Raw genomic sequence first — 21,420 nt, 5'->3', positions numbered from 1 at the left:
CTGCAAATATAGTAGGTGGTTTCCTACTCGTAATACTTGTAGCTCTGGTTGACTGTGACTGATGATTATTCTTATTATAGGAGGAAGGAAGCATCTCTGTACCCATTGGGAACATATCTATATACATATAATCCTGATCAGTTGAGTCGAGTGCTGATCACCGAATTTTAGAGGAACAGTTGGAAACCTTTCACTGTCTTTAACTTTTCCTAGATACAAAACTAACAAAATAATAAAATATATGTTCGACGCCTGAAAAGCTGTAAATCTAACAAATTGTCAAACAATATTACTTAATAAATAAAAAAATTAAAAATATTAAAATCAATCAAAACCCATTTGGGCTTTACTTTTGGCATAATTGAATTTTTTAATTTTGGGAACAAGGCTTAAGCTTTTACTATACCAATTTATCTGGTGTTTTATTTATTTAATAAATAAATGAATATATATATATTTTTTAATGAATATTATGAGGCATTGTTAACTGACTGAAAATGAAATGAGCATATTCAATATTCTTCCGCTTATTTCTCGAAATGTAGCAAAAGCTTTATGGATTTCTCAATGATGGATCTTTGCGCGTTGGTCTTGTGATCTTGTGATCATTGTGATCATTGTGTGTGTCATTTTGGCCAGCTCATCACATGGCTTATGTGTGTGTGTCTGTGTGTGTGTGTGTGTGTGTTTAGTTTTCCTTTTGGTTGACTGTGTCGCGTTTCGTTTCGTTTCGTTTCGCTTCGGTTTTGGTTTTGTCTCCCAGTTCTGGTCAATTCGCATAGCATATTTTTGTATTTTATTCTTTGTTTTATTTTTTTGTTGCTGTTTTTTTTTTTTTTTTTTGTCATTTTCGGTTATCGCAACGCTTTGTGCTATGACTAAGCCGCTAAATTCTATAATGCTTGTATTTTTAAAACGTTTAAAAATAAAGTGCTCTCGTTTGCCAATGTGTGCGCCAATCAGGAGCCAGAGCCACCGACGCCGCTGACGTTGCTGCCGGCGGCTGCTGCTGTTGCTGTTGCTGCTGCTGTTGCTGCTGCTGTTTCCGCTGCTGCCGAGACGTAAACGTAAACGTCAACTGGCGGCAGCGACGGCCCGTCAGTCATTGTACAACGTTGATATTTTTGCATAGCCCCTCTGCATCTGTGTGTGTGTGTGTGTTGTGGTTGCTGCCAAAGAATTTAACGCTGTGCTGCGACGTGCAAGAAGTTGGCCAAAAAAGACCAAGCGAATGCCCTACGATCGTCAGCAGGCGATGCATTCCACGCACACACACACACACACACACACACACACATATATATATATATATATCCTATTTGCCACTGAGAAGTGCTGACTCATTTGAATAGTGTGTGTCCAACTGGAAGACAACTTTGTCGCCAGTGTTAAACTATTTGATTTGATTTGCGATTACTTTATATATATATATATATAATCTGTTAATAATCTGAAGAAAGCAAAAAAAAGGAAGAAAAATTGAGCAATCAGAATAAGACTCAACTGGCAGATAAATTTGCAATATTAGTTGCTACTAACAATATTAATAATAATTTAAATATTTATGCGTATAATGTATACTAGCTATGCATATATATATATATATGTATAATATATATACTATAACTATGCTAATAGCTGTGCCTGCGGACACTATTAAATGGTTGCAGGGCAGCAGTGAACATTAAACACAAACACACGCAACACCTGTGTATCAAATCTGGGTTGCATCCAAATTTAATGCACTTTATACACCCCACACATTGACACACACACATGACACACACACACCTGACACACACACACTGACACACACACACACTGACACACACACACACACACATCCCCCCAGCAACCCTCTGTCGCCAACTGCGGCATTGCACATGTGCCTCATTTTTGTTTGTGGGGCATTCAACGAATTTCTTTGATATTTTTCTTGTTGCTGTCCGAAATTTCTTGTGACTTTTGTAATGCCACGTGACAAACATTTGCGCTAGCAAGCCCCCCCCGCCAGCAGAATGACAAACGCCTCCCGCACCACCGACACCACCGACACCACTCAGCTGGTGCGCCTGCTGATCATGTGCACCATTTGCGAGCTTTGATTTCATGAATTTTCATCAAATGCAGCCAAAATACAAAGTTAACAAAGCGGCTGGTCTCGGCAAGGGGGGGGGGGGGGGAGGGTTGGTGGCCAGGGGGCAGTGGGTGGTGTATGTGTTTGAGTGTTGGTGGTTGGGGGTCTGTCTCTGTGTATTGCTGCATAACACACCTGAGTGCATTTGGCAAGGGCATTGCAATATGTATGCACATATTTAAATACGAATTTAATAAAATTCATTTATATTATTTTTGTCTATTTTTATATGCTGATGGTTCCCGTAATTATTTCGAATGGATATCAAACAAATGGGATGCCAATAACTAACTGTCGTCGTGAAAGAAGTCTCCAGTTAATGTATAATTATATATTGAATAACGAATTAAATTTGGAACCAATTCGTAGCCTCAATGGGAAACAGATCAAAAGTGATAATCGTCGATCGTCAAAATATGCGCAACTTGAGTGAAATAATCAATAAGATATCTGTGTGGACTATGGGAACTCATAGAAATCCCCTCTTATCACTGAGGAACAGTGATTAGTGGAGCAAACACATTAATACATATATATATATATGTATATTTATATATATGCGTTCAGTAAATCAAGAACTGATCGATAATCTTCAATGGAGAAATATTTCGTTATCGTGTGCGACAAGATGTGATTAGTGAATCAATGTGTTATTTATTTAAGAAATGAAGAAAATTATAAATAGAAAAATAAAATATTTTCTATTAACTAGATGTCTCTATGTGTGTATGTATTTTAGGCAGCGATAATCAGAAATCATTTCATCAAGTAATAACCATTAGGGAAGAACAGACTTGGAATACTCACCGATACAATATATTATATATATATATATATATATATATACATATGTATATATGTATAATCATAATCGTATTAATCATGCTTAAGTGTTGTTCCCTTATTGCTTAAGTTCAGCGAGCTCACAGATATTTTTTCACTAAATAATGGAATATAAAAACCAAAAAAACAAAAAATAAAAACAGAATCAAAATTAGTTGAAATATTGTGTAAGGTCCGCCATTATCTTGACAGCGGATAAAAATCGCGAGTGTTATAATCAATGAACCCGAACGAAAATGTACGATTCTGGTGTTCTTTTAATTCTTTGAATACCCTGTAAACAGAGGCAAATGAGCAAAACGAGATGGGTATATTCAGGCTGTATCTAGTACAGAATGCTGATCAGCTTTTATTTGCCCAACAAAATTGATCGCATTGGAATAACTATAACGAATTTAACAAGTTGAACTCAAATATTGTGTAAGTCAAAAATATTGAACATTTTTACAAATATTAAAACTGTCTATATTATCAATTAGTTGCTAAAAATGAAAAATATTTGCTTATGGGAAAAAGCAAACAGCAAAAAATTAGTACTTGTTTCAAGCCAAAGTATTTCATAGCTTTTTAGCTTGTGACAGATAGAAAATGTTATAATTGAAATGATGTTATATGAAAACGATGATTATTGTCTCAAAGTAATAACAGAAGTGAACTTTTTGGTTGGTATACACATATATATATATATATATATAGATCAGCTTAAGGTATATAATATTCGTCACTTTCCTTTGCAGCTTGTCATTTTTCTGTGGAAATTGATAACCGTTGAGTGCACGATTTGTGCCACGATATATATATGTATATATATATATGTGTGTGTGTGTGTGTGTAGAGCTCCTGGGGCCGGTCCGAACTTGGGGGCTGTTGTTGTGTCGGGGGAGGGGCTACTTGGTTACTTATAAATAGCACGGCGCAAACTGCTGTGGAAAAAGTAAAATGCGAGAATAAATAGTACAAATTGAAATGATCGATGAATTGACGTGCAAATCTATTTGCGTTGCGTACACATCTATATCTATATCTATATAGTATAAATGCTAGATCAAAGCTATATATATATATATATTATTGCATAAATATGCTACATAAATGTTGTATGTATGTTGTACATTGAAATTAAATCATAAATTAGATGCTATAGTTGGTTGTTTGTCTTTGTAAATCGATCCGTTTGAAGATCGGCCCTGGGTTAAAGCCATAAAACGCTCGCTGGTAACGCACTCTCCATTTGTCGACAAGTATGAATATGGGTGTGAGTGTGTGTGTGAGTGTGTGTGTGAGTGCGAGTGTGAGTGCGAGTTATTCGTTTTTATAGTCGACCGATAAATGCAGAAAGTTGTCGGGATAACTCAAATGCTCGGACATCCATTGCAGTTGCGTCTCCTCGTGCAACTCGATGCCATGCGTGCGAAAGCCAACTGAAAACGAGAGAGAGAGAGAGAGAGAAAGAGAGAGAGAGAAAGAGACAGAAAGAGAGAGACAGAAAGGGAGAGAGAGAGAGTTGAATGATGAATAATTAGTGCTGAAATTGATTCAAGATTCAAGTCTTAGACCAGCAAATGTAAAATCTATTTGATAATATAGTAATCGATTGGCTTGCCTTAATTAATTTATCGATGACTGCCGATCAGTGATCGAAAAGTTGTAAAATTGACTTATCACACAATTGGCACCCAATTGCCATAATCAGCGGCTATTTATAGCCCATATGCGAGTATTTTGTGCCATCTGATTGCCATATAAATCAAAGTTAACATTATCGGGCCACGGGCCAAAGACTTTTGTTAAGCAAAAAAAAATAAAAATAAAAAATAAAAAAAACACAATAATCTGAAGTGGGCCGATCATTGGGTTGAATTTCGTCATTTATAATTATAGCTAGGTATATTGTAATTATAGATTAATCGCCAAACATATAATAACAACACACACAGCTTGTGCTGTGAATGGAGGATCAGGGTTCAACTCCCTGCAAGACTAGAATAAATCACTGTGATTAGTGAGATCTTCTTGGGAATCACACTATATATTCGCCTAGTTGGATAGTTAAAGGCAACGAGTTCAAATATCAATTTCAACAATTGATCAATATTTTTATGTGGATATAACTTTTCTACTTTTTTTGTTTTATTAAAAAAAATGAGTGAGTATAAAATAGTTTATTCGTTCATTTATGAATTTATATTTATAGGGTATACTTTTCAGTTGCATCGATTTTGAATACATGTGTATTATGCCCTTTACTTGGCTACAGGGTATGCGGAGCACACATGAATGTACAGCGAAGCAAGTAAGTAGCACACACACAATTCATATCGCCACATATATATATATATTTATATATATTATATATATATATATATATATAGTATAGTGTAGCTGTGATAATGCCTGATTACATACAGTGGGAAACAGCTGTGTGTGAGTGTCTGGCTGTGTGTGTGCGTGTCTGGCTGTGTGTGTGTGTCTGGCTGTGTGTGAGTGTCTGGCTGTGTGTGTGAGTGTCTGGCTGTGTGTGTGTGTGTGAGTGTGACCAGAGATAAGATTTGTGCAACGAGAGCGAGTTCAAATAGAATGCATTCGTATTAAGTGCACGACGATGTTCAACGATACGAATCCATTTGATGCGATTTAATAAGTTCGCGCCCACCCGCCGATTGCCCCCGATGGCAATATGCCTGTGATCCATGCATAATGATGATATATGGGCTATAACGCATTACACACATTATATATACGCATATATATACATACATATATATATATATATATATATATATATGTGTGTGTGTGTGTGTAGAATTGCAATGGATTGGAAAATGTGTGTCAAGTGAGGTTTGACTCTAAGATCGGAGGCAGCAGCGCAAGTCGTCTCTGGCAAATCACACTAGCTAAACTTATATCATTATAAAAGAAAGAGCAAAGGACGACTAAAGCGAGAACAATAACAAAAATGGAACAAAAACAATATTCAATTATCGCATCTAAACTATTACGATCATAATGCGGTTAATTCAAAGCAAGTGCCAAAGATTTATATACTCGTACTCGTATAGACGACTTTATGCGTACAATATTTAAGTGGAAATTGAAAGTAAAGCTGAGCCCAGCTGAGAGTTGCTTAAGAGTCATAAGTGATATCAAATTGGATACATTTCAATAAGTGGACACACTTTGAAAACATATTAAGCGTATAGCTTTTATGATGCCAGCGACACGTGATTAGCAACAGCAACAGCAGCAACAGCAACAGCAGCGATGGCAATAAAAAGCGCACATTAACAACAAAAAACAAACATTAATAATAATAATAATAAAGAAATGAAAAAGAAAAAGAAAAAAAAAAACCAAGAATAATAATAAATAAAATGCGACGAGAACGTTGAAGCGCCCCCAATGCAGAGAATGGCGCCAAACAGTCTTATGAGCGACAACAACAACAACTACAACAACAACAATTGAGTCAGAAGTGATTGAGCGACAAGGCGACAACACGCGTTGTTGTTGTTGCTGCTGTTGTTGCTGCTGCTGCTGCTGCTGTTGTTGCTGTTGCTGTTCATTGCCCGTTCCTCGATTCAGTTGGAGGCGCATAGCTCATGCCTAAAAATAAACCATTGCAGCGCGAATGTTGTACGTATCTGATAAGAAAGCCAATCATCATAATAATTTCATAGATTGCGCACTATAAAACCATAAAATCCAACTATAACGCTTTGCTCTACCAAAACCACCGCCAGCCGTAATTCTTAGACTTCTCACACATTGTCTACTTCAATGTGTAGAAATGTATAAGCATTTATGATATATATATATACTGATCACTCTATATATATATATATATATGTATATATATTATGCATCATCCTATCTCTCTCTCATTCTCTCTTACTAGTTTCGTAGCGTTTTGTTGCAGACATGTTCGATATATGCCCAAAGCATTGATTCATTTGTAATTTGAAGTTGCAGGCTTTCTTCTTATCTTTATTCGGGGATCTAGTTTCGTAATCCCCCATATCGTACAGCAGTTCCGGTATGCATATATATATATATATATATATATATATGTATCGATTGCAGATTTTCATTTTGCAGTTCAGTGACGCCATTAAAAAACTGCTAATCAATTGCTTTTTTGCTTTGTGCCATGGTTTGTCACTTGTTATTGTTTTTTTTTTTTTTTGCTGTTTATTTTTTCAATTTTTTTATATATTTTTTTTCCTTTTGTTACCGTACAAGTTCTCCTACGCCATTAAAATCCAATACGTTGCAATCCGTTTGTTTTGTTGGCGCAACAATGTTACCAACAACAATCAACAAAAAACAAAAAAAAATAAATAAAAAATGCGAAAAGCAAAACTGAAATTAACAAGAAAATAGATATTTGAGCGCTGTCAATCTGCAAATACCCTAATAAAATGTTATAAATTGCTGTCAAATGTTGGAGTCTTGTTACAACATGTTTTTAGCTCTGCGAAATATTGGATAAACAATGAATACATTAAATATCTCAATAATAAAAAGTGTTTTGTTCATGGCAACCATAAATTATGATTCATTATGGAAACATAAAAAAAAGGGAAAAGAAAACAAACAAAAAAAAAACATAAATAGAATTGTGCAATTATTGAATAATATTTCAGTTGAAAGCTTTTGCTTTTTTATTCTTGTTAGGCGTTATTAGTTTGGTCAGCAATCGAAGATACCCTCCCAAAAATGGCATAAAAAACGTTGAGTGGACAACTTATGTTTTTGGCAGATTCCACCAAAAAAAGGCACATAAACAAAACGTAGCACAGGAAGTGAGAGGAGCACTGCTGACAGATACGGAAAATATGCGATGCGATCAACTTGATTCGAAGCACAAATCGGATGTTCCCCGATGTTGCCCGCTCTGCCAATGTAAACACTTCAAACAGTTCTGTGCAAAATTCCCAAAGAGAAAAAGCTTCAAAACGAGAACACGATAAAGTTGAGCTTAACAGCGAGTGAGCGAGAGAGAGAGAGAGAGTGCTGACGGTGAGCTTTCCAGCTTTGTGTGCGTGCGTGTGTGTGTGTGTGTGTGTGTGAGTCGTTCCATTGCCTACATTGGAAGCGACGTCAAGATTTTTAAGCGGATTGCGTTGAGATAAATGCATTCAAAGGACCAACTTGTTGCTTGCTTCTTTCTTTTTATTATTTTATTTTTTTTTGCAGCTGCCGCATAGCCCACCCAAAATGCCAGGGCGTGGCACAAACAATTGTCAAACACACACACACGCACACACTTGTAAAAAGAGAGACGTGCGGGGAGGGGAAGGAGAGGTTCGTCCTGATTGCATTGTTGCATTGTTTGTCTGATTGACGAAATGCAAACGAAAATGTGTCGAAATGGAACTAAGCAAATGCAAAGGTGGCAAATGCAACACAGCCAAATGCAACAAAAGAGAGGCAGCAGCAGCCGAAACTGCTGACCATAAAAGATATGGTGCAGCAGCAGTCGCAGCAGCAGCAGCAGCGACAAGGCAAAGTGATAAATACACACAAGCGATCGCTGTGCGAGGTGCGATTTCCGACCATCCAAGCTGCTGGCGGTGGTGGCGATGCAGGTGGAGGTGGAGGTGGAGGTGTAAATACAAATAAGCGGAGGTGATATCTCAGAACTTCCTTTTCACACATTCGAGAGCAGCCTACACAAATACAAATGCACGCACGTACGCAGAGAGCGCAAGCAAATACACACACACACACGCATAGAAAGCGGGAGAGAGAGAGAGAGAGAGAGAGCGCGCGCGAGAGTGAGAGAGCGCGTGCATGTGCAGATGCATGTATGTGTGTGTGTATGTGTGTGTGTATGTGTGTATGTATGTCTGTATGGCTGAGCATTCAAAAAGCCAAAACGCCGCCGACGCTGACGCTGCTTTCCGGTGAACGCCAGATCCGCAGTCACAGCCGGCGGCAAATCATGAAAGCGCCTGTGCTACGGGCTCCCCCCCCACACACACACACACACTCCCGCCATCCTACGTCTCCCAACCCACCGCATTGCACGATAAAAAAAAAATAACAGAAAAACGAAAAACCAAAGCAAAGCAAAGCAACAACAAGTAAGCGTGCTTCAATCGAGAGGCAGCTCGACTAAGGTGTACCCTGTACCCGCTGTTCTCTCTTTGTGCGTGGGATTTTTGAGACAAGTTTTGCATTTATTATCCGATAATTATATGAATGCAAAAAAGAAAAAGAAAACGAAAATAACAAAGAATAAAATTGATTTGAGACTAAACAAAAATGTCCTATATATATATGTATGAGCAGTATGCCCCTGTTGTTATGTGCGCAAGCACGGGGTGTACTTCAAAAAGGAGACAGCAGTAGCAGAGGCAGTGGCCAAAAGCAGCGCAGTCGAAAAGAAATGCGTTTTCTTTATTTTTGACGCGTCTTAGATTCTTCGGGCCGCCTTTAGCCGCTGCTGCTGTTCTCTTGTTGTTGTTGCTTGCTTGTTTTGCTGTTTGCTTCTGCTTGGTGTTGTTGTTGTTGTTGCTTACTTGGTTTTTTTGATTTCTCGGAATGGCATCTACTTTGAACCGCCACGACGACTGCATTGTATATTTGAAATTCATTTCAATTTAAATACAAATTTTCTATGAAAATGCACGCATTACAAATACACACACATCCACAGTATACGTTCAAGTGCCCCCATCTACACTCTACACTCTACCCCTTCCCCGCCCATTTCAATCGGCAGACAGTTGACCACGTTTTGAATGTGATTTGTGGGTGTTTCATGGCGGATGCGGATGCAAACGGCAGCGGTGCAACTTTTTCTTTCTTCTTTTTTTTTTTTTTTACACAAAACTGCAATTGGCAAGCAGCGGCTGGCTGGCAGCTGGAAAGGGCCAAAGGCGTTGCAGGGGGGATGGAGTGGGGCGGGCTGAAATGGTAGCTGAACGGATCATCTTTACCAGCAGTGTAATAGATGCAGTGTACAAAGTAAAACCCAACTATAAACAACTCATGCTTGGCCAACACAACACAACACAAAACAAAAAAAAAAAAAAAAAAAACGAGGGGAACAAATCGGTTTGCGGGGGTTTGGGGGCGGGGTGCACACTCATAAACATATCCATCGAATGCTTTTCGGTTAATGGTTGCATGGCATGAGCTATAGCTGCACACATACGCAACATGCAACATGCAGCGTGTCTGTGTGTGTCTGTGTGTTTGCAAGCGGTTTTATATTCATCTTCAATTGCCGCGAATTCGATGAAATTTTGCATAAACTTAAAGCATTTTTCTTAATTTTTTATTTTTGGTTTAAGATGTGACTAGTTTGAGTATATGGAAATAGCACTGTATATAATCCATTACATAAATCAGTATATATATTTTCTGGCTTTTACGCTAGTCATCGCTTTTAATTTGAAATCAATTATTAGGCAACTTTATTTTTAATAATAAGTTATCACAAAAAACCACATTGATGAAAATTGCATTATTAATTATAGATAAATTTTCTTGTTCATTTAATTTATTTATGGGATTGAATATTAAAATAAAAAGAAAATAATTTGAGTTTTCTTCAAAGTTCTCAACTCAAGTATGAAATAACATATTTTAAATAATATTAAAGGATTTTTAAAAAGAGAGTTTATGGAAAAAACTTAATTGATAAAGAAAAATAAATGAATAATTAAACAAATTTGAAACAATTATTTCCATAATTAATAATTGTTGTTCTGTATGCTGGAGGAAAACTGATAAATCGATTCTAACTGAAATCCTTAACTCAAAGTTGACCAACAACTGAAACTGAACTGGTGTTAGTTTTGTAAGCTGATGTGGCATTATCTATGCTCTCTATATATATATGAGTCATATGATTATCTTATCTGTTGTCATGCCTTAAATTTTATATCTTAATCTGAAAATGATTGAAAATCGTGAATTGTGTTGAAAGCCACAAAAATTTCGCATATTCCGTTTTGAGACAAAAAATAATTATGAACTTTGTCTTGTTAGGAATTCGTTTTTCGGCATTTTTATTTTTTATTTGACACAGTTTATATAATAAATTAAATATAATATTATATAAATTAAATAGAATACTACGAAATTTACAGCTTGTCACTAAATGAATAAAAAGAAAACAGATGCTGCGCAAAATTTGATGACACAAATTTAGTGGTTTAATGTTAAATGAATTAAGTATTAAATAATAAATGAAAACCTAATCATATTCGAAGCAACTATTATTATTAATTATTCATTACTGGCCTACGCAAGCCAAGAGTTTTAGTGATTTTTTCTAACGTGAGCAAGAATTAACTTAATGTTTAAGCCCGCACAGCTAACTGATCCATTGGCCCACTTAAGCTAGACTTAAGCTAAGCTAAAGCAATTGCATAAAGGTCTAGTTGTGTGTGTGTGTGTGTGTAGATGTGTGTGTGTGTGTGTGTAGATGTGTGTGTGTAGGTGCGTATTTCATCAAGGACAACAGGAGATTGTAATGCAACTGTCACGTTGGATGACCTTTGGGAAAATACGTGTTACAGCCGATTTTTGGCATCCATGGGCCAAAAAGGATCGGTTTTTGTCTGTGTGTGTGTGTGTTTCAAACAAAAATCTCTCACCTTTCAAATGGGAAATTCCGCTACGCCCAACGTTGTTGGGCGATGCATGCAAATAAAAATTTCACACCTTGAACCGGGGAAATACCAACCTGACGCTGTTGCAGATGTGAAGGTAGTTCGTAGCATCAAGCATAAGGCCGAGGACGGGCCACAGGACAACACAAGGATACAGTGGATGGGACTGACATGACTATGAGTGTGAGTGGAGAGCGCCGAGAGACGGGCAAATCTCTTTGTAGTCAATGCTTCTCAATGAAAGAGAATTGAACAAATGTTGCCAGTTGAGCGAACGTAAAAGAGACAGACAGAGACAGAGACAGAGAGAGAGAGAGAGAGAGAGAGAGAGAGAAAGAGGGAGAGATGGCAAATGAATTCTAGAGATGTACACGAAGCACATAATTCGTAAATCCCAGCCGCAGGTATTTAGTTCCGCCTTTTGTCTAGCGATGGAATTCCCAATGCTATTATTGCACCTAAGCCACTGCGACACGACAACGGCTAACACACACACACACACAGACACACATAGACACAGCAATGCACACCTACACACAGCTAGAACTAGCTATGCGCCTTCTCGCTCGCACTTGCGCCTGTCGCCGGCGCCGCAGGTCAGTTGGAATCCAGCAGCGACTTGCAACGTTCGCTTGCCACGAAAATCCACACGCACACTCTTTTCATACACACACGCACACACACACACACACACACACACACACAGACACTTGGCGTTGCATTGCATTTTGTTTTGTCTATGCGGCTGAATGGCCCGAAAAACACTTGGCCAAAAAGTCTAACAGGCAACCTGCACAGTTCCCGGCTGCTTTTAGCCCCGGGGACTGCCTAAGGGCTATTGTTCAATAATTTTTCGTTTCTTTTTTGTTGTTGTTGTTTTGTTTTTCTTTTTCTCTTTGTTGTTTTTGTTTTCTGGTTCTTCGTTTTGTGCTCGTTGCTGAGCCCAAGCGACATTGATGAATTGAAGAATGATTGGCAGAGCCGCAGGGTCATAGGACGTTAGCGTCGACGCTGACTGCGACGGCGACTGCAGCAGCGTTTTGTGCACTTCAATAGAATAAAACAACAACAACAACAAAACGAAATAAGTCAGCGAGCCGACAATGTTGTTGTTTTCGGCCCAGACTGACTGGCACCTTTTTGCCCGCTTTTCTAATGAATGCCTCTCAGAGCGAGACAGACACACCGACTGCCTGTCTGTCTATCTGTGTGTGTGTGTGCGAGAGCGAGAGAGAGAGAGAGAGAGAGGGAATGTTGGCTTGTAAGGATTTTAGCCGCTATAAGAATGCCAATGTCGATTGCCCAAAATAATTGTGAGTGGCTGCGGCTAATTGATAGCCGGCAAATCCCTCAGCGAGCGTTACTAATGCCCATACATATGGTATATGTACTTATATACATATACATATATATATACAATATATATATGGTAGTCAACTCACCCGCTTTGCGCACAGGTGTCGATAATTCGGCCATCAGATCGGCCAGATTCTTCTTTTGTCCGCTCTGGCTCAGCGGCGTTATTAGCTTCTGCATGTAGGTGAAATCCTATTGGGAGCGTATCAAAAATGAAGTACAATTAAACGGCAACATCATTTAAATGCCACAGCAAGCAACAGCTGTTGCAAGGATCTTTCGATTAAATGTTCCGCGTGTTGCATGCCACCGGCTTTAATGGCACTCTCATTTAGATATGCTTCTAATTGGGCATTTGAGTGCCAACTGTATATAAATCGGATAAACTGTTTGATCTATGAAAACTTAGCTCGATTTTTGCTTAAATTTCGTTCAAGTTTTATTTCAGAGTTGCCACAAATTGCCTACTGATTTAACGAGCTTAAAAATTGACTTATTGAATTAAACTATTGCCTTTACTAACATTAATTTTGATTGCTAAGAAAGAGTTACTAGACTAGATATAAGTCGGCAAATCATAACTCAATTTGAAATACCTTCAATTATACCTAATAAAAGCAAATTAGATTGTGTAGCTAGAGTTGTCAACTTATGACAAAATTAGGAATGCAGCGTTAACTTTTTATATTATATTTATAGCTACGCTTATCTTATTTCTGATCAATATAAGTTTGTAGTTGAGGAAGAATATGATTGCATCTGCTTAAGCATTAATATAATAAGCATTTCAGTGTATTTGCTTTATTTCTGCTGGATTTCTAAAAACTCTCTAAAAAAGAAATGCTTCACTAATAGAAGCTAATATTCACGGCGGTTAATTTCTAAATGTCTGCTTTATATTCTTAATAAAAACCTTTAATTGACAAGTAAACATTAAAATGGGGTTTTCCAATAATTAAAGGATAATAATAACTGAATTCCCGATTTGAATCCTATACTTTACTTTACTGTAGACAATAGGAATAAATAACATAAGCCTGTGTGTAAATTGGAATGCAAAATATTTGCCAATAAGTGAGTTGAATACGTTTTAGACCTATTACTGCTAGATGTTTGATCAATTTTGCAGTTCGTGCCAACTTACATCATCGTAGTAGAAACGAATTGGAATGTTTTTGAATGATTCCTGATCGCTGTAGGGCTCCATGAGGCGCCTGTTGACCGCCCAGAATTGATCGAACTTGTCATTGATCAGGCCCAGCCAGAGCTGATTGTGATCCTTCTTTTGCATGGCAGAGATGACCAAGCCACGATGCTTGAGCACATCGGCTTCCTTCAGGCAGGACAGGTAATGCGATTCCAGCAGCTCTCTAAAAATTAATCAATCACTATGCATTAGTTATGGGATTATAAATCAATATTTTATCTTTGGTATACTTTGTGTTTAATTTGACTAGCTTCTCCTCGGGAAATTTGGAAAAGTGTATGGTAATGCTCCACGGTGTGCTGTCCTCATCCGGATGCAGTAGATCATAGAGCACACCTGTGCACAGCAAAACCCAAACAAAAAGCACACATAAAATATACATGAATATGCAATTGGAACTGAGACACCCATGCGCCCATCCATTCTGCGGCTCACCCACCAATTGGATAGTGTAGACGCAGCGGCGTTCCATTGAAATCGAACCACGCGGCGCCATCCTGATGCTCGGCGGCTATGTAGCGGGTGAAATACTTTCGCACCTGAGAACAAAATTCAATTTTTGCAGAGATAAACAAAGTGTCTTCTTTATTTGTTCAATTTTACCTTGTCAGTGACCAGCGGTAAATAGCTGAGACGAGAGACCATCAGATAGAACGGCTCGGGCCTAATGCCGACTATTTCCTCGCTGTCGGCTTGAAAGCAAATGCCAATCTGACCCTCCCATATCATGCGCAGCACCTCCCGATCATGTGCCATTGTTTATTTATTTATATTTTGCACAAATATACTTTTGCAGGTTTCGTGTGTTATTGTTCTTGCCATTCACCGTGAGAACCTAAAAGTGCGTTGGCAGCGCCATTGTATAGGCATATCTTTATATCGTTGTCGCCTGTCACCAGTCAGAATCGACAAGCAAGAAGAGCTGTGGTGGGTTATTGTTGGCCACAAAGAAAATTCATGATTTGAAATAATAATCAAATAAGATGCAATAAATATATATCTATTTATAATAGATTTCAGCCATTGCGATACGCAAATAGAATGCGATTGTAATCGATGCTTTCAAGTTGCAATACTATCGTTATCGATCGATAGCGCCCGTCCTCGCTATCGTGTGTGATAGCTCGATTACGATTGCAGCATAGCAAATGCAGCTCTGGAAGCGCATAAATAAATAAAGTTGCTCGAATTTTAGGCCTGCGGTTGCGTTTAGTTTTATTGCGCTTAAATGTAAATATGAAGTGTGCATCTCCAGTTGCATATGCCGAGCAATACGAATCAATAAATATACACATATATGAAAACTGATGAGATCGCGCTTGTTTTGGCCAACTGAATAAAACGCAAAACGAGAAGCATCGGCAACAACAGGCCTCAACAGAATGGATGTTGAAATACCTGTTTTGGCTGGATATCTTAATGTTCCAACTCAAACTGGATTTTCGCTTAATCGTATCTCGAAAAAGGTAAGAGCCTTCCAAAGATCAATCTCTTGCATTATTTCACATTTAACAAAACACAATGTGCACACAGTGCAATGCCAAACCAAATTGTTAAGTTCAATTTTATAAATATATATATATTATGTCAAATGCGTATTAAAACAGGACATTTGCCATGTGCATGTCCACTTTTGTCTGTGTGTGTATATAGTTGTGCTATTGCATGTGTGTGTGTGTGTATAAAGTTGTGCCATTGTATATATGTGTGTGTGTGGGCTATGTGTGCATGTATGTGTGTTCGTCTAGATATCTCCATCTGCATACTTGTTGCATACAAATGAGTAGCATAAGGTGGGAGAAAGAGAGAAACATGCCAAACGGCGAGCCGAACATATTTTCGATTTGCGTGTGCGCGCCTGACACACACACACACAAGCAAACACGTGCATGTGTATATGTATGTGTATGCTCGCGATGACGGCTGTTTTGGGGACTCATCCATATTTGTTGCTGCTGTTGTTGTTGTCTCTATATAAATACATACATAAATGTATGTAGACACATGTGTAGATACATTATTCACATGTGTCAGGAAATATTCTCTGAGGATTGGGGCCGGGCCCTGTGACAATATATGCAATGCATGTATGTGTGTGTATAACTGTGTGTGTGTGTGTGTGTGTGTATTGTTGTTGTTGTTGAGGTGGTGTTGCTGTTGGTGTATCGTTATGTAAGTAACGCTCGAAATTTCATTGGAAATTTGATTAGCACAACATTAAAACTCAATTCGAGAATGGCTAGTTCGAGCAACAACTTCGAGATGTACTCAAAAAGTTTGCTGGATATATAAATCAATATAATATGCATGCTTTATATTCATATTTCAATATTTTAAATCTTTAAATACACCTTCGGGATGGAGTCAAAACGTTCGTTGAGTTTAGTTTCCTATTTCCAGTTGATGTACAAATACAAAAGAAATAGTTATTTTCTACAATATATTAGAGAAAATTATGATCAAATTATATTATAGATATGATAAGAAAGATATGCGTTTTACTTAACCATAGCATAAACATAGATTCTAAACTTCAAAATACATTTTTTATTTATTTTTATTTTGTTTTTTTTTTTTGTAGAAATCATGCAGTCGTTTCTGTCTCTTGTTCAAGGCCAGTCGCCATGGCATTGCACGCCTGGAGATCTGCGAGAATAAAGATGACAAGAATCCAAAGATCTTTACGCTGGAGAATTGCGTAAAGATCACACAGGAACCGCCGCCAGCGAATCTCATACAAATTGTCAAACGCAACTTGCAGCTCACCTTGAATACCAACAGTGATGATGAGCTCAGACTTGAGTACGCACTGCAAACGGTCGCCTTTTGCGACAACAGCGGCCTCCATGCCGCACACAGTGCCATCGAGGAGGATAATGATCTATACTGCAGCTCATTTGTAAGTTACACAAAGTCAGAGAGAGACAGAGAGAGAGAAATATAAAAATATATTAGTTGTACTTTAAGCATAGGTCAAGCAGTGTTTCCCATTTACTATTTGTAAACTTTACTTTTAATCAAATGCATTCTTTCTAACGACAGGCAATTTGATCGTTCACTTACTGCATGTTAAGACCATCACGTATTAATTGGCATATTCGAAGCGTGTGCGTTTCCCGAGGGTTTCTAGAACGATAAATGGCAAATAGCGTTCATCGGCTCAGCTGTAAAATTGCTGGCAATTGTTATCCAGCCAGTTGAAGCGTATTGATTGTATATAGAATAGTTGGATTGAAATTGCAGTGACCTTTATAATAATAGCGCACATTGTCTTTATCAACTGTGGCAAGAGCACGATCAAGGTGCAACTTGTTGGACAATCAGATTGACATATGCCTGCCTCTATATTCTATATATGCTTTTGTTAACTTGTTTAAAGCTATCAAGTATAATTCTGATTTTCGATGAAAATTGTGAATATTGATTATATGCTCAACATTCAAAGTGAGCAATCATTACAAAATGCGTTTGATCAGCTGGTTTGCTAGTAAATTCACTTCGATTTCCGTATTAACCGTCAGATTATCAAATTGCAGCAAAAAGAAACTTTTGACAAATTCGTCCAGCTCGACAAACTTCCGACTCGCCACATAAGCTGGGCATTATTATCTTCCCATCGAAGGAACTGTCTTTTAGCTGCTGTCCAACGAAGCACTGAAGCCTGAAGCACCTTCCAATCATGGCCAGCCAGCATGGAATCGCAAGGGAAGTGTTGCTGTGAATCCAATGCACAATCGGGATTCCCAGTGGGGCACCAGTTCTGTGAGCAGCTCAACCAATTTAATCCCTTGCGAGACTGGGCTGTCTTCAAATGCTTCATTAACAATGGATTCATTAGCTTGGGATTGGTGAAACGTTCTTTTTTGGACTGGCGCGTTTTCAACTATCAAAGAAGCTCTGTAAATGAGCCCAGCCTGTTGTGTTCCTCCTGCTTGTGTCTGTCCAACCTTTACTGCTTCCTTTTTTGTCACTTTTCACTCAATTGAGTACACATGACAAGCATTTGGAAGTGGACTCTAGAAGGGAATCTCTTGGCTGTAAATCGGGAGTGGTTATCACTGCAAAAGTTGATCTTTGTTCAGCCATCATCGTCAGGTTTATCAAGTCGCTGCAAATATGCTTTTTGTTGATGGCTATGTCAATAAACTGTGCGATTGAATAACATTTATATGTAGGCATTATTCATCGACTCGAAACCCAATATTCAATATGATTTAACACTTGATATTCCCCAAACCAGTTGGACAAACAAAAATGTGGAAACAATCAGACAAACAAACCCCCAAAAAAACAACGCCATTTAATCAAAATACTGCGTAATTGTTGCAACAGCTGCTGCTGCTGCTGCTGTTGCTGATACTTGATACACACATAAATTAAATTTGATATTTTGTTTCATTGATAGGACGGACTGTTTATAATAACGCTGATACCGTCGGAGGCGTCCATCAGATGCAACATTGAGCCGCGCACATATATGCTGCAGATGACGCCAACGGAGCTGCAATTGAAATCGGAGGATCTGAAAGTGACGATTGCCATGTGGCCGTATCGATTTATACGCAAATATGGCTATCGCGATGGCAAATTCCAGTTCGAGGCGGGACGCAAGTGTACAACGGGGGAGGGTGTTTTTACGCTGGATCACACCAATCCGCAGGAGGTATTTCGCTGCATGTCCGCCAAAATGAAGTCGATGAAGAAGCTCATCAGCGGCGACAGTCTCAGCAGCATCGAATGCGGCGAGAATCAGTTCAGTGCCGCCGCCGGCATGGAGCCCGGATCGCGCAGTCCGTTGCCACCATCGCCGTCGAGCAATGTGCACAGCGGCGAGTTCGAGATTAATTCGACGCAAAGCTGTATATCGCTGCGCGGCTTCATCAGCTCCAATGATTCGCTGAATAACTTCTCCAGCAACGGGAATAGCGGTATCAGCTTATCGGTGCCATCCGTGCAACAGCAGCAGGCCGCTGGCAAACACATTCCGAACAAGCCGCCGCGCAAGCTGCCCGCACCGCTTGACCCTCAAACTCAATGTGATAAATACAAGAATCTTGTGAAATATGAACCGGTTGCCATAACGACATCATCGCCCTCGGATGCCAACAGCAAGAACAGTGGCTCGGCTGTGATCCTCAAGCCCGCCTCCCCAGATCCATTGCGCAACAGCAACAGCGTTGCTGGCAGCGGCTGTAGTAGTCCACCCGATTTGCCGCTGCGCAATGAGAGTTGCGGCAAGCTGACAATGGAACGAGATTACGAGTCCATTGAGAACATAACCGATGCGTGGAAGACGCGCGGCGTGGGCGATGTGCGCCACTGTGAGCGCATACCCTCCACCCACAGCTGTGACGCTGACAGTTTTGTGCGCCAGCGTTCGCAATCGAAACGCAAGGATCTGACTCTGGCCAACAGCAGCAACACAAGTAGCAGCATAAGTGGCAGCGCCAGCGGCAGCGGAAGTGGCAACATTATCAACTCTACGTGCACCGCCAGCAGCAGCAGCAGCAGCAACACGCCCAAAATAATCGACATTGATATTGGGGAGGGAGTCGGTGTTCTGGTCTCACCGGATGCCAGCTATGATCGCTTGGACTTTCTGTCGCCGAACAATAAAACGTCCAGCGGCTACAAGACAATTGTGAATGTGACGCTGCCAGCGAATCGAATGCGTTGCAGTCCGCCGCCGCCGAATGAGTATGAACTGATTGCTAGTCCCGATACCGAAAGTTTTCGCAAGGCCGATGACAGTCATCTTGGCTACGGTGTCCTGCGCAAATCCAACAACAACAACAACAACACCACTGCCACCAGCAACAACAACAACAATAATAATAATATTATTAACAATAACAACATCAATACATTGCCCGCCATAAATAATAACAACAATAACAACAGCAGCAGCAGCAGTAACAATATTGCAGCGGGCATCTGTGTCACGCCCCCAACGAACAAGAGCAGCGATGCCGCCCTCGATCATCGCAATTACAACGGTCTCAACTACACCATTGTCAGCAAGCCCAAGCGCGTCTGAGAGCAGCACAGAAAGCGAGAGAGCGAGAGAGCGCATGAGAGAGAGAAAGAGAGAGAGAGAACACAGACAAATACATAGATAGTTAGACAGAGAAAGAGAGAGAGCGAGAGAAAGAGAGAGAGAGAGAGAGGGGGGAGCAACAATTTTGGAGTCGTTATCTCATTTAAAAAACGCACAATTCGAATATATAAGCGAACAAAAATTTTGTATCAAATAGAAAGAGACACAAATAGACAGACAGACAAAGAGAGACAGATAGAGAGAGAGAAGGAGAGATAGAGGCAATCAATTTCAGAGCTCTCGTTGCTTGTAGCACATGCTTACATCAGGTTTCATACAATATTATAACACTCTGAAGAATTATACATTTTCACAATAGCAAATACAAATTAAGCATTCCTTAAGCATTTTATACTAGAAACTATTGAATATGCATACACAGATATATATATACGATATATATATTGATTATCTCAGCTGGAACGAATGTGCCGTCAAAAAAAGATTTGTCTTTACAAAATACCATCTAATTTTAAGCTTTCGAATCGAATTTTTGCATAGCATATTTTGTATTGGTTTTAATACATATATATTCATTCAATTCATTTTGTCCGCTGATTAATATTTTTCGACTTTTTTTTTGTTTGTTTTTTTTTTTTTAATATTTGACAGTAGACAATTAAATTGATTTGATGAATAGAAATGTTTGTGTAACAATTTGTCTTTATATAGATCAGTGTGACTGTATATTATTTTAATGCTCATTGCTCATTTATTATAATGATTTGAAATGAAATCATTATGATCTAAGCCATATCCGTTTGTCTGTTTCTATGTAAGATCTAGTCTAGAATTGATGGAAATGAACAAATTCTCGGTTCATTCTTGATTGAAACAAACAATATATCAACTAAGCTGCCATATACAAAAATCTCCGTCTTGTTTAAAAGTATCACAAATGCAATTTTGATTATAAGTAAGAACAACAAATTTGCCTACAAAATCCTTATATTCCCTGGATAAACTAAACATGTACTCAACGTTTTTTTTTTTGTTTATTGTTAACCTTTTTGAATGTGAAGTGTTTTCATGATGTTATATGATTTTAGTATGAGAACGACATATATAGAAGGAAGCATATTGATTTCAGTTAGCAATCGCAGGTAATGAAAGAGCCAACTCTCTCAGCAGCAGCAGCAGCAGCAGCAGCAGC

General features: G+C 38.8%; 2 protein-coding genes across 2 annotated transcripts; one reads left to right on the top strand and one right to left on the bottom strand.

Moving 5' to 3' along the window:
• Window positions 1-3,955: 3,955 nt before the first annotated feature.
• LOC6565673 (autophagy protein 5) lies at window positions 3,956-15,007 on the bottom strand. Its single transcript, XM_001992303.2, has 6 exons — window positions 14,774-15,007; window positions 14,610-14,709; window positions 14,401-14,506; window positions 14,108-14,333; window positions 13,050-13,155; window positions 3,956-4,401 (listed from the first exon to the last, which is right to left on the bottom strand). The coding sequence occupies exons 1-6, from the start codon at window positions 14,924-14,926 to the stop codon at window positions 4,283-4,285; spliced, it is 810 nt and encodes a 269-aa protein (XP_001992339.1). The 5' UTR covers window positions 14,927-15,007; the 3' UTR covers window positions 3,956-4,282.
• A 360-nt stretch (window positions 15,008-15,367) lies between these two features.
• On the top strand, window positions 15,368-20,834 carry LOC6565672 (myb-like protein U). The gene is made up of 3 exons (XM_001992302.3): window positions 15,368-15,636; window positions 16,752-17,069; window positions 18,576-20,834. Exons 1-3 carry the CDS (start codon window positions 15,553-15,555, stop codon window positions 20,205-20,207), a joined length of 2,034 nt encoding a protein of 677 aa, XP_001992338.1. The 5' UTR covers window positions 15,368-15,552; the 3' UTR covers window positions 20,208-20,834.
• The last annotated feature ends 586 nt before the right edge of the window (window positions 20,835-21,420 follow it).

Source organism: Drosophila grimshawi, unplaced genomic scaffold (assembly GCF_018153295.1).
Source record: "Drosophila grimshawi isolate 15287-2541.00 unplaced genomic scaffold, ASM1815329v1 contig_848, whole genome shotgun sequence".
Taxonomy (NCBI): Eukaryota; Metazoa; Arthropoda; class Insecta; order Diptera; family Drosophilidae; genus Drosophila; species Drosophila grimshawi.
The sequence above is the reverse complement of the archived record's forward strand: the minus strand, read 5'-3'. Positions and strand labels throughout refer to the sequence as shown.

Bases quoted from the DNA above. Each gene is read 5' to 3' on its own strand.
- LOC6565672 (XM_001992302.3), top strand. From the start codon at position 15,553: ATGGATGTTGAAATACCTGTTTTGGCTGGATATCTTAATGTTCCAACT. The intron at 15,637-16,751 runs GTAAGAGCCTTC...TTTTTTTTGTAG, and splicing joins TTAATCGTATCTCGAAAAAG to AAATCATGCAGTCGTTTCTG. The intron at 17,070-18,575 runs GTAAGTTACACA...TTTCATTGATAG, and splicing joins ATCTATACTGCAGCTCATTT to GACGGACTGTTTATAATAAC.
- LOC6565673 (XM_001992303.2), bottom strand. From the start codon at position 14,926: ATGGCACATGATCGGGAGGTGCTGCGCATGATATGGGAGGGTCAGATT. The intron at 14,710-14,773 runs GTAAAATTGAAC...TTTTGTTCTCAG, and splicing joins TACCGCTGGTCACTGACAAG to GTGCGAAAGTATTTCACCCG. The intron at 13,156-14,107 runs GTAAGTTGGCAC...CGCTCCCAATAG, and splicing joins TTCGTTTCTACTACGATGAT to GATTTCACCTACATGCAGAA.